General features: G+C 40.2%; 1 protein-coding gene across 3 annotated transcripts in view; it reads right to left on the bottom strand.

Moving 5' to 3' along the window:
* DLD (dihydrolipoamide dehydrogenase) overlaps positions 1-13,848 on the bottom strand; it is a 48,380-nt gene extending 34,532 nt beyond the window's left edge. Inside the window, exons 1-2 of one of the 3 annotated variants that reach the window (XM_077166220.1) lie at positions 13,769-13,848; positions 10,676-10,754 (exon numbers count right to left, since the gene is read on the bottom strand). Coding sequence is in view for 1 of the 3 variants with exons in the window: in XM_077165916.1 (XP_077022031.1) it covers positions 10,676-10,754; positions 12,354-12,392 (118 nt within the window). In the remaining 2 variants the exon portion in view is untranslated. Of the gene's footprint in view, positions 1-10,675; positions 10,755-11,195; positions 11,284-12,353; positions 12,588-13,768 lie in introns of those variants that run through there. The other 2 variants (XM_077165916.1, XM_077165992.1) reach the window with 2 other exon arrangements.
* Between the last annotated feature and the right edge of the window lie 247 nt (positions 13,849-14,095).

Below are 14,095 nucleotides of genomic sequence, written 5' to 3'. Positions count from 1 at the left end.
GTAGTAGACATTCAATATTTATTTAAATTATGAATGAATGAATACATGAAAATAAATTTGAGTGATTAAGCGCTACAAGTCTATTGTCATGAAATGGAAGGTGGCATCAACAAGTTTTCAAATAGTGATGATTTTGGTTCAAGTTTCTGTATTATAAGCTTTGAAATCCTCAAGCCAGTCAACCAACACTCACACAGGAAAGCAAACATCATAGAATGGTGATTAAGAGTAGATTTCAGAGTCAGACGGATTGTCCCAGCTGTCATTTACTAACTGGGAAATCTAAGACTCAGCTCCTTCTTCGGTTAAATGGAGGAAATAGTACCACATTTCTTATAGAATTAGATTGTGCATGAGAGAAAGACAGCCCTCAATGCATCCGTAATTATTATCATTGCAGATTACTCACTTTGTGCCAGAAACCATACTGGATGCTTGCAATAGAGCACTAATTAAAACAGACATCATCCCAAGTCTCATTTATACCCTAAGTATGTACTGAGAACTTACTGTATACCAGATAGCATTTTAGGTGCTTGTCATGGGTCAGGTTCATGTGTCAACTTGGCCAGGTAGTGGTGCCCGGCTGCCTGGTCAGATAAGCACTGGCCTGTCTGTTGCTATGAGGATATTTCATGGACTTAAATCATGACAAAGTTGGCTGCATCCACAGCTGATTGTGTTTGTCAGCTAGAGGGAGTATCTTCTGCAATGAGTGATGCTTAATCTAATCACTGAAAGGCTTTGAAGGAGGATTCAGAAGAGTGAGTCCCTCTTCCTGCTTTAGCCAGCACAGTCTCTCCTGAGAGTTCACTGAGGACCTTCTTTGGAGCTGTCAGCTTGCAGCCTGCCCTAAGATCTTGGACCTTACATCCCCCGGTTGCCCAGCCAGCCTCACCTGAGAGTTCATAGAACACCTTCATCAGAGCTGCCAGCTTACAGCCTGCCCTACAGACCTTGTACTCTACATCCCCATGGTTACATGAGATGCTTTTATAAATTTTATATTTACAGATATCTCCTGCTGATTCTGTTTCTCTAGAGAACCCTAGCTAATACAGTGCTGAACCAAAGTCACAGTCTGTGTTGGTTCCAATCTATTATGTACCCCAGAAAAGCCATGTTTTAATCCTGATCCTATCTTGTAGGGCAGCAATTTCTTTTCATCTTAATTCAATATCATATAGTGGAAATTTTTTATTAGATTATCTCCATGGAGATGTGGTGCACCCAACTGCGGGTGTGACCTTGACTGGATGGAGATGTGACTCCACCCATTTCAGAGGGGGTCTTGATTGGTTTACTGGAGTCCCTTAAAAGAGGAAACATTTTAGAGAAAGCTGACAGAGCTGATGCAGATGTTTGGAGATTGAGACAGAAAGAGTGCTAAACAAGAACTCACAGAAATAGCCAGAACCCAAACAGAAGAAATCTCTGGCCCCAGCAGAAACTAAGCTAAGAGATAAAACTGAGTTTTTGTCCTGGAACAGCTAGGTGAAGGTGCATACATGCTAAGAGAGGAATCCTCACAGGAAACAGAGGCTGAAAGCAGAGCCCAGGAGCAAGGAACCAGCAGATGCCAGTCACATGCCTTTCCAGCTGTCAGAAGTGTTTCAGATGGCATTAGCCTTTTTTTTTTTAATTAATTTATTAATTTAAAAAATAAGAAACAAAATACAACATACATAATCAGTAAATCGCAATGTATCATCACCTAGTTGCATATTCATCATTTCTTAGAACATCTGCATTAATTCAGAAAAAGAAACAAAAAAACAATTGAAAAAGGAATGAAACGAACACAGGAAGGAAAAAAAAAGATTATACCTTTCATACCCCTTACCCCTTGCCTTCATTGATCACTGGCATTTCAAACTAAATTTATTTTAACACTTCTTCCCCCTATTATTTTTTTTTCCTGTTTTAGCAATCGAATTTTTTTTTTATTAATTAACAGAAAAAAAGAAATTAACCCAACATTTAGAAATCATACCATTCTACATATGCAATCAGTAATTCTTAACATCATCACAGAGATGCATGATCATCGTTTCTTAGTACATTTGCATCGGTTTAGAAGAACTAGCAACACAACAGGAAAAGATATAGAATGTTAATATAGAGAAAAAAAATAAAAGTAATAATAATAGTAAAAAAAAAAAAACACCTATAGCTCACATGCAGCTTCATTCAGTGTTTTAACATAATTACATTACAATTAGGTAGTATTGTGCTGACCATTTTTGAGTTTTTGTATCTAGTCCTGCTGCACAGTCTGTATCCCTTCAGCTCCAATTACCCATTATCTTACCCTGTTTCTAACTCCTGCTGGACTCTGTTACCAATGACATATTCCAAGTTTATTCTCGAATGTCGGTTCACATCAGTGGGACCATACAGTATTTGTCCTTTAGTTTTTGGCTAGACTCACTCAGCATAATGTACTCTAGGTCCATCCATGTTATTACATGCTTCATAAGTTTATCTTGTCTTAAAGCTGCATAATATTCCATCGTATGTATATGCCACAGTTTGTTTAGCCACTCGTCTGTTGATGGAGATTTTCCCTGTTTCCATTTCTTTGCAATTGTAAATAATGTTGCTATAAACATTGGTGTGCAAATGTCCGTTTGTGTCTTTGCCCTTAAGTCCTTGGAGTAGATACCCAGCAATGGTATTGCTGGGTCGTATGGCAATTCTATATTCAGCTTTTCGAGGAATCGCCAAACTGCCTTCCACAGTGTTTGCACCATCTGACATTCCCACCAACAGTGGATAAGTGTGCCTCTTTCTCCGCATCCTCTCCAGCACTTGTCATTTTCTGTTTTGTTGATAATGGCCATTCTGGTGGGTGTGAGATGATAGCTCATTGTGGTTTTGATTTGCATTTCTCTAATGGCCAGGGACATTGAGCATCTCTTCATGTGCCTTTGGCCATTTGTATTTCCTCTTCTGGTAGGTGTCTGTTCAAGTCTTTTTCCCATTTTGTAATTGGGTTGGCTGTCTTTTTGTTGTGTTGAGTTGAACAATCTCTTTATAAATTCTGGATACTAGACCTTTATCTGATATGTCATTTCCAAATACTGTCTCCCATTGTGTAGGCTGTCTTTCTACTTTCTTGATGAAGTTCTTTGATGCACAAAAGTGTTTAATTTTGAAGAGCTCCCATTTATTTATTTCCTTCTTCAGTGTTCTTGCTTTAGGTTTAAGGTCCATAAAACCACCTCCAATTTTAAGTTTCATAAGATATCTCCCAACATTTTCCTCTAACTGTTTTATGGTCTTAGACCTAATGTTTAGATCTTTGATCCATTTTGAGTTAACTTTTGTATAGGGTGTGAGAGATGGGTCTTCTTTCATTCTTTTGCATATGGATATCCAGTTCTCTAGGCACCATTTATTGAAGAGACTGTTCTGTCCCAGGTGAGTTGGCTTGACTGCCTTATCAAAGATCAAATGTCCATAGATGAGAGGGTCTATATCTGAGCACTCTATTCGATTCCACTGGTTGATATATCTATCTTTATGCCAATACCATGCTGTTTTGACCACTGTGGCTTCATAATATGCCTTGAAGTCAGGCAGCGCAAGACCTCCAGCTTCGTTTTTTTTCCTCAAGATGTTTTTAGCAATTCGGGGCACCCTGCCCTTCCAGATAAATTTGCTTATTGGTTTTTCTATTTCTGAAAAATAAGTTGTTGGGATTTTGATTGGTATTGCATTGAATCTGTAAATCAATTTAGGTAGGATTGACATCTTAACTATATTTAGTCTTCCAATCCATGAACACGGTATGCCCTTCCATCTATTTAGGTCTTCTGTGATTTCTTTTAACAGTTTTTTGTAGTTTTCTTTATATAGGTTTTTTGTCTCTTTAGTTAAATTTATTCCTAGGTATTTTATTCTTTTAGTTGCAATTGTAAATGGGATTCTTTTCTTGATTTCCCCCTCAGCTTGTTCATTGCTAGTGTATAGAAATGCTACAGATTTTTGAATGTTGATCTTGTAACCTGCTACTTTGCTGTACTGATTTATTAGCTCTAGTAGTTTTGTTGTGGATTTTTCCGGGTTTTCAACGTATAGTATCATATTTTCTGCAAACAGTGATAGTTTTAGTTCTTCCTTTCCAATTTTGATGCCTTGTATTTCTTTTTCTTGTCTAATTGCTCTGGCTAGAACCTCCAACACAATGTTGAATAATAGTGGTGATAGTGGACATCCTTGTCTTGTTCCTGATCTTAGGGGGAAAGTTTTCAATTTTTCCCCATTGAGGATGATATTAGCGGTGGGTTTTTCATATATTCCCTCTATCATTTTAAGGAAGTTCCCTTGTATTCCTATCTTTTGAAGTGTTTTCAACAGGAAAGGATGTTGAATCTTGTCAAATGCCTTCTCTGCATCAATTGAGATGATCCTGTGATTTTTCTGCTTTGATTTGTTGATGTGGTGTATTACATTAATTGATTTTCTTATGTTGAACCATCCTTGCATACCTGGGATGAATCCTACTTGGTCATGATGTATAATTCTTTTAATGTGTTGTTGGATACGATTTGCTAGAATTTTATTGAGGATTTTTGCATCTATGTTCATTAGAGAGATTGGTCTGTAGTTTTCTTTTTTTGTAATATCTTTGCCTGGTTTTGGTATGAGGGTGATGTTGGCTTCATAGAATGAATTAGGTAGTTTTCCCTCCACTTCGATTTTTTTTGAAGAGTTTGAGGAAGTAGGTACTAATTCTTTCTGGAATGTTTGATAGAATTCACATGTGAAGCCGTCTGGTCCTGGACTTTTCTTTTTAGGAAGCTTTTGAACGACTAATTCAATTTCTTTACTTGTGATTGGTTTGTTGAGGTCATCTATTTCTTCTTGAGTCAAAGTTGGTTGTTCATGTCTTTCCAGGAACCCGTCCATTTCATCTAAATTCACGCTAAATTTATTAGTGTAAAGTTGTTCATAGTATCCTGTTATTACCTCCTTTATTTCTGTGAGGTCAGTGGTTATGTCTCCTCTTCCATTTCTGATCTTATTTATTTGCATCCTCTCTCTTCTTCTTTTTGTCAATCTTGATAAGGGCTCATCAATCTTATTGATTTTCTCATACAACCAACTTCCGGTCTTATTGGTTTTCTCTATTGTTTTCATGTTTTCAATTTCATTTATTTCTGCTCTAATCTTTGTTATTTCTTTCCTTTTGCTTGCTTTGGGGTTAGTTTGCTGTTCTTTCTCCAGTTCTTCCAAGTGGACAGTTAATTCCTGAATTTTTGCCTTTTCTTCTTTTCTGATATAGGCATTTAGGGCAATAAATTTCCCTCTTAGCACTGCCTTTGCTGCGTCCCATAAGTTTTGATATGTTGTGTTTTCATTTTCATTCGCCTCGAGGTATTTACTAATTTCTCTTGCAATTTCTTCTTTGACCCACTCGTTGTTTAAGAGTGTGTTGTTGAGCCTCCACATATTTGTGAATTTTCTGGCACTCCGCCTATTATTGATTTCCAACTTCATTCCTTTATGATCCAAGAAAGTGTTGTGTATGATTTCAATATTTTTAAATTTATTGAGACTTGCTTTGTGACCCAGCATATGGTCTATCTTTGAGAATGATCCATGAGCACTTGAGAAAAAGGTGTATCCTGCTGTTGTGGGGTGTAATGTCTTATAAATGTCTGTTAAGTCTAGCTCATTTATAGTAATATTCAGATTCTCTATTTCTTTATTGATCCTCTGTCTAGATGTTCTGTCCATTGATGAGAGTGGGGAATTGAAGTCTCCAACTATTATGGTATATGTGTCTATTTCCCTTTTCAGTGTTTGCAGTGTATTCCTCACGTATTTTGGGGCATTCTGGTTCGGTGCGTAAATATTTATGATTGTTATGTCTTCTTGTTTAATTGTTCCTTTTATTAGTATATAGTGTCCTTCTTTGTCTCTTTTAACTGTTTTACATTTGAAGTCTAATTTGTTGGATATTAGTATAGCCACTCCTGCTCTTTTCTGGTTGTTATTTGCATGAAATATCTTTTCCCAACCTTTCACTTTCAACCTATATTTGTCTTTGGGTCTAAGATGTGTTTCCTGTAGACAGCATATAGAAGGATCCTGTTTTTTAATCCATTCTGCCAGTCTATGTCTTTTGATTGGGGAATCAGTCCATTAACATTTAGAGTTAATACTGTTTGGATAATATTTTCCTCTACCATTTTGCCTTTTGTATTATATATATCATATCTGACTTTCCTTCTTTCTACACTCTTCTCCATGTCTCTCTCTTCTGTCTTTTTGTATCTGACTCTAGTGCTCCCTTTAGTATTTCTTGCAGAGCTGGTCTCTTGGTCACAAATTCTCTCAGTGACTTTTTGTCTGAGAATGTTTTAATTTCTCCCTCATTTTTGAAGGACAATTTTGCTGGATATAGGAGTCTTGGTTGGCAGTTTTTCTCTTTTAGTAATTTAAATATATCATCCCACTGTCTTCTAGCTTCCATGGTTTCTGCTGAGAAATCTACACATAGTCCTATTGGGTTTCCCTTGTATGTGATGGATTGCTTCTCTCTCGCTGCTTTCAAGATCCTCTCTTTCTCTTTGACCTCTGACATTCTAACTAGTAAGTGTCTTGGAGAACGCCTATTTGGGTCTAATCTCTTTGGGGTACGCTGCACTTCTTGGATCTGTAATTTTATGTTTTTCATAAGAGTTGGGAAATTTTCAGTGATAAGTTCTTCCATTAGTTTTTCTCCTCCTTTTCCCTTCTCTTCTCCTTCTGGGACACCCACAGCACGTATATTTGTGCGGTTCATATTGTCCTTGAGTTCCCTGATACCCTGTTCAAATTTTTCCATTCTTTTCCCGATAGTTTCTGTTTCCTTTTGGAATTCAGATGTTCCATCCTCCAAATCACTAATTCTATCTTCTGTCTCTTTAAATCTATCATTGTAGGTATCCATTGTTTTTTCCATCTTTTCTACTTTATCCTTCACTTCCATAAGTTCTGTGATTTGTTTTTTCAGTTTTTCTATTTCTTCTTTTTGTTCAGCCCATGTCTTCTTCATGTCCTCCCTCAGTTTATCGATTTCGTTTTTGAAGAGGTTTTCCATTTCTGTTCGTATATTCAGCATTAGTTGTCTCAGCTCCTGTATCTCATTTGAACTATTGGTTTGTTCCTTTGACTGGGCCATATTTTCAATTTTTTGAGCGTGATCCGTTATCTTCTGCTGGTGTCTGGGCATTTAGTCATATTTCCGTGGGTGCTGGACCCAACAGGTTGAAAGATTTTTCTGTGAAATCTCTAGGTTCTGTTTTTCTTATCCTGCCCAGTAGGTGGCGCTCGTGGCACACGTTTGTCTGCAGGTCCCACCAGTAAAAGGTGCTGTGGGTCCTTTAACTTTGGAAAACTCTCGCTGTGGGGGGGGGGGTTCGCCAGCCGAAGCGGCTTGGAAGAGTGCCAGCCGGCCCAGGGGTCCGAACGCGGGGAGGGTCGCCGGCCGCCGCAGCCCGTGAGAGCGCCCGTCCGAATTTCCTAGTCGGCCCGGGGCGCCAAGCGTGGCGGGAGGGTGCCAGCCGCCGCGGCCCCGGGAGAGTGCACCGTTCCCAGCCGGACCAGGGAGTCACGTGTTTGGAAGGGACCCCCCCCCCGGTCACCGTTCTCTGCGGCCTGGGGATTTCCGATCCAATTCTCTCAGTTGGTCTGGGGGGCTGCGCGTGGTGGGGGCGCCAGCCGCCGCAGCTTGAGGGGACCGCCTGCCCAATTCTGCCAGCTGGCCCAGGAAGGAGGAAGGGATGGACTCCGGCCGCTTTTGCCCCCCCGCCCGGGGAACCCCGCGCCCCTCGGCGATCTCACCGGAGCTGGTTCTCCTAGACAGTCAGCCGTTCCAGGATGGGGTACGCTGTCTTTTTGATCTCTGTCGTGGCTCCGGGAGCTGTTCTGTATCGTTTCTACTCCCCTAGTAGCTGTTCTGGAGGAGGAACTAAGATCCGCACGTCTTACTAAGCCGCCATCTTCCCTGTCTCCGCATTAGCCTTTCTTGAGTGAATGTAATCTCTTCTTGGTGCCTTAATTTGGATACTTTCACAGCATTAGAACTGTAAATTTGTAACTTTCGAAATTCCCTTTTTAAAAGCTGTTCCATTTCTGAAATTTCCTTTTTAAAAGCTGTTCCATTTCTGGTATATTGCATCCTGGCAGCTTAAAACACTAGCTAATATATACCAGAGACCCAGGTTCAGTTCCCTGCCCATGCTAAAAAAATAAGCTAATCCACAGTCCTTGCCTAATGAAGCCTGCATTCTTGAGAAAAAAAGCATTTCTGTTTAACAAAAACATCTTGAAGACAAAGAATATAATAGGTCCAACTTTCCTTACCCCACAGTTAAACAAGTATTTTCTTAAGGAATATCCTGACCTGTTCAAAGCTAGGATAAATCACTCACTCACTGCTGCTCACTGGTTATCAGAATCCCTCTCCCTTTCTTCTTCTAGGAGTAAAATATCCAAAGTGATAATGGTTTAACATTTAAGGATACAGGGTAAAATTATTTCATAGATTGTAGTAATTCTGATGGTCAGGGATGGTTTACCACTGTTAATGGTTTCTGTTCTAGTTTGCTAGCTGCCGGAATGCAACACACCAGAGACGGATTGGCTTTTAATGAAAGGGGATTTATTTTGTTGGTTCTTCAGAGGAAAGGCAGCTAACTTTTCACTGAGGTTCTTTCTTACGTGGAAGGCACAGGATGGTCTCTGCTGGTCTTCTCTCCAGGCCCCTGGGTTCCAACAACTTTCCCCGGGGTAATTTCTTTCTCCATCTCCAAGGGCCTGGGCTGAGCTGCAAGTGCTGAGATGACAAATGCCAAGCTGCTAGGCTGTGCTATGTTGCGATCTCTCATTTAAGCACCAGCCAATTAAGTCAAACGTCACTCATTGCAGCAGACATGCCTCCTAGCCGACTGCAGATGTAATTGGCAACAGATGAGGTTCACGTACCATTGGCTTATGTCTGCAGCAACAAGATTAGGTATGCTCACCTGGCCAAGTTGACAACTGAATCTAACATAGTTTCTAAAATGAAGCTTTAAGACATCATATGCAATTTTTACTGATAATCCACATGGTCGAGTCTAGTGAATGTAAAAACAGTTAATTTCTAAAAATCAATATCCTTAAAAAAATTTTTTTTAAATCAATATCCTTGATATCAGAAGTCCAAAATACCTCAATACAAGTCCATTAATTTCCTGTTTTAAAAACTTAAAATATAAAATACACATCCTTTATAGAAAATTTTAAAATGAGAGAAAAACATAAACAAAATATCCATATTCAATAGCTTCTTTTCAGGATACTTTGAAAACATGCTGTTAATAAACAGATCAAGATTTTCATTATGTCAAAAAAAAGTCATCTTAAAAAAAATTAAAATTAAAAAAAAAAGATCATCTTACCATTCTGTGTGAGATGGTGAAATAACACAGCATGAAATAACCAACATACTCATACTTACCCGGCAGGCAGAATTAACTTCTTAAACTATACACATATGAAATCACTTCTTTGCTAAAAACGCTTTATGGTTTTCCATCACACTTGGAGTAAATCCTAACTGCTTGCACTGGCTTACAAAGCCTTCTGTGCGTCTAACACTTGTGTGCCCTAGAAAAGCCATGTTCTTTAATCCTCATTCAATACTGACAGGTAGAATCTTTTTATTGTTTCCATACAGATGTGACCCATCCAGTTGTGAATGGCACCTTCTGATTAGGTGGTTTCCATGAAAATGTGTCTCTACCCATTCAAGGTGGGCACTTAAAGGAGTCCTTCAAGAGGGAACCATTTTGGGAAAAGCTGTAGAGCCCACACAGCGAGAGACCTTTGGACATGAAGAAGGAATACACCCCTGGAGGCGCCTCATGAAACAAGAAGGTGTGCCTTCCCAGCTGACAGAGGTGTCCAGAAGAAAAAGTCCCCAGCACACACCAGTCAGGTGCCTTCCCAGCTGGCAGAGTGTTCCAGACAGCATCAGTCTATCTTGACTGAAGGTAACCTCTTGTTGGTACCTTAATTCGGACATTTTCACAGTCTTAAAACTGTAAACTGGCAACTTAATGAATTCTCTTTTTAAATGCCCTGCAATTTTTGGTATACTGCATTCTGGCAGCTTTAGGAAACTAAAACACCCTCTATAATCTAAGCCCTGCCTACTTTTCTGATTTTCATTCTATAGGTAACTGCTCTAGCCTCACCATCCTTTTTACTATTTCTTAAAAACTTCACAAGCTAACTCCCATCATAGACCCTTCTCAGTGCTGTTTCTTTCTGCCTGAAAAATCTCACTCTTTCCTACACCCACGCCTCTACTCAGATATCATCTCCTAAGAAAGGCCTTCCCTGACACCCTATCTAAAGTCTCCCTTCCTCCCAGTTACCTGCTTTAATTTTCACTTATCACTCCCAAAAGTGATTGTCTTTTCTCACCAGACTATAGGTTCCATAAGAGTAGGGCTTTGCTTTGTTCACCACCTGGAACACACTATGTACTCAATAAGCATCTAAGTGCATATATGAACAAATGAATTCTAAAACAGATTACTATTAGTATTTTTAACATTCATTTCTTTTACATTTTAACACAATGCGACTGTGCATTTATTTGAGGAAAATCTATTTTACTAGATTAACTTACTTGATTGATCTGTGTAAGTTCTCAAAGGCACTGCAGAAACTCCTTTTAGGCCATGAGATATTCGACTCAAATGACCTCTCTAGAAGAGAGAAAAAGATGTTTCTATTATGTAATATCTGAATTCAAAACAAAAAACTACTAAAGGTTGAGGAAAACATGACAATCTTAGGCAAACAATATTGAACAATGATTGTTAAAGTATCTTCCATTGCCATGTGGAGGTTACACTATCAATTCTCAGTAACAATCAGTTAAACTTTTTATAGTCTCAGCTTAGACAGTATCTTTTTTATATGAATATTCAACAAACCACTTCATACTTAATCTAATAAAAGCAGTTTCAATAGTGTAAATATTATCACTCTCACAAAAAACATGGCTAATTTTTAGTGCCAGGCATAATTTAAATGTCATAAATTAAAGTTCTAACTTAAGTATCTGAATAATCCTACATTATGACAATCCTCTTGTAATCACTGTTTCCTAACTATCCTCTCAGGTACCTATAGTCCATATTTACCTAACAAATCTATGAATGTTTCCTAGCCATCAAGTAGAAACAGAAAATTAGACAAGGTAAGTTAGGAAAACGCATTAGGTAATGTACTCATTCTGGAGTTACTACGTTTTACATTTTACATCATAATCCTCACAATAATCTGTAAATATGATGGCTACTATTTTCTTACACCAGTGAGCCACAAAAAAAAATAATAAGTAAAAGTTAAAAAACAGCTCCTATCACAGCAAAGGAAGGCAGTAACAAAAGATAACACTGGTGTAATAACGTTCTCTATTCCAAGGCAATACTTGTACCTGAGGTCAGGACAGCACATCTAACAACAGTAGACTCAGTCCTGAGTTTTAGTCCCAATTCTGCCGCTCATTTAAAACATGACCTCTAGCATGTTACTTTTGGAACTCGGGCTCATTTTTGAAACAAGTAAGCTAGATCATTTTATTATCTTTCAAACTCTCCATCAATACAGTACCCCCCACCCGACCCCACACACATAGAATTCACCTGTTACTGCTACACTGATGAAAAGGGAAAACTGTCCTGATAATAACCCGCTGCAATTTAAAATACCAGCCATTTGGACGAGCTGAGGGATGGCAACGGGCCCTAGTTTAAAGTGGCAGACACTGAGGGACCTTAGAGAAATTCCGAGGGTAATGTATCAGCGTTGACTAGGTCTGGATCTTTCAAGCTTTGACCCAAGGTTACCTGCCCCACTGTAGTTGGATCATTCCAGGGCCGGGTTCTGGATTAGGAAAAGGGTAAAGGGTATGAAAAGTAAAACCATACGAAACAAGGACGGCTTACACTTCCTCCGCCAAATCGGAGAGGCCTCTATGTGGCCTGCCTGCCCCTCACACGGAGTTTGGAGGTGGTGCGTGAAAGACTGTTGGCAGTGATGGCTACAATGAGAAGGGTGAGGGCAGAGAGAATTCTCCACAACTACGGCCCGGGCCCGCCGCTTGGCTGCAGCTGCCAGTGCGGGAGAATGAGCGGTTGCCTTCGGGCTGTGACCAGGACCCAGAGGATACAAGGCGGGGCCGAGGGTGGCCCCCTCCAGGCCGCCGGCCTCTCCTACCCCCATCAGAGTTGTCGGACCCTGTCAGCAGGCTGCTCTTTGCTTCTGGTTCAGTACGAGCAAACCTAACCGGCCCTCACCTTGGCCAAGGAGCAATACACCCGACTCCAGCTCTGCATTTTTGCCCTGTACTCTCCTCTCCGCAAACGCCTTCACCTCCGCTGAGCAACCCTGCCGCCTCGCCAAGGTCTCCCCGCCCTGCGCATGCACGAGTGCAGTTTACTTCATTGCCTGGGAGCAGCGCGATTGGCCTGCGTCATCCGGGCCCTCCGCAGACACATTCGTTCCAGCTCGGCGTCGTGCGCTGTCGTAAGAAGTGTAGTGCTTTGTGGCAGCGGGGCGTCGGGGGATTTTCTGGGAGAAGGAAGGCGCGGGGAGGTGGCGTCAACATATCAGGAGATGTAGTGGCATTTGATACATGGAAGATGAAGTAAATAAAACTCCATTTGCTTTATGCAAGCTACAGAAGGTAAAGTTGGCAAACTCTTGAATGTGCTAGGTATTCCTCAACACTTTCCACAGCGTTATCTCACGTCATCCTTAAAAAAAACGACCCTACGAAGTATTACCATTTCTTGGAAGAGGCCGGAAAAGTTAAACAGTACTCCCAGGGTTTCACAAGGAGAAGATGATTGCATCCCTGAGTCCAAAATTCTTGGTCGTAACTATTTACTTTCTACCCTCAAGTTAAATATCATGTAAGGAATGGCACAGATTGGCATCATTAGCATCAGCTCTAAGTACCTGAGCTAACTGGCAATATGTAGAAAACACACTACTTTCTATCTCCTCAATTGGGAAACACACCTCCCTGGTAGAGCAAATTAGAATGGGAGGGGTAGTGGGTGAGATTTTAGGTTTAATCATTGTCTTCAAGTCTGAGGTTTGATTCTTGTTTTGTGATAGCTCTATATGGTGTGGATAAAACTTAATTCTACATTGCATGAATGTTTACTGCCCAGGCACTATGCTGGGTGCTGTGAATATAAACACTAATTAGAAATTAACCCTTACTTAACCATGCTCAGTTTCAGGAGAGAGGAGATGAATGATACTTTGTATTAGTTATAGAGACTGATGGTTGTCATCCTGTATCCATTCTCCCTTTTTCACCTAGTATAGAATATTCAGCTGGACACATAGCTGCCTAGACTAGAGGTGACCTTTTCCAGCCTCCCATGCAGCTATATATGGCCATGTCAATAAACACTGACCATGTTGAATGCCCTTCCTCATTTAACATGTGTTAAATTAATTCTGATAGTCGTCAAAGGGATAACTTAAATTGTGATGGCTTTAAAACATGTCCAAAATTTATTTGATACCCCTCCCATCAAAAAGTGGACCCTGGGCAGGCCATGGTGGCTCAGCAGGCAAGAATGGCTGCCTGCCATGCCAGAGGACCTGGGTTCGATCCCTGGTGCCCGCCCATGTAAAAAAAATAAAAATAAAATAAAAAAACATGATTTAAAAAAAAAAGTGGACCCTAACTCACCTCTCCTTGAATCTGGGCTGTCTTTAGTGAAGTGCTTCTTGTAATGGAAGAATGCAGCAGAAGTAATGCTGAGTGACTTCTGAGGCTAGATCATAATAGGCAATACACCCTCCTCCTGGTACTCCCTCTGTTAAGACACTTGACCCAGCCACCATGCTATGAGGAAGTCATGTGTAAGTGTTCCAGTCATAGCCAATAGCCAGCAACCAACAAAACCACCGCATGTGTGAGGGAGTAAGCCTTCAGAGGATAGAGCTCCCAGCTCAGGCACTGCACAACTTCCATAATTATGAGAAAAATAAGAATGATCACAGCTAAGTCACTAAG

This window comes from Tamandua tetradactyla, chromosome 1 (assembly GCF_023851605.1).
Source record: "Tamandua tetradactyla isolate mTamTet1 chromosome 1, mTamTet1.pri, whole genome shotgun sequence".
NCBI lineage: Eukaryota > Metazoa > Chordata > Mammalia > Pilosa > Myrmecophagidae > Tamandua > Tamandua tetradactyla.
Note: the sequence above shows the minus strand (reverse complement) of the source record. Positions and strands in the feature narration are given on the sequence as shown.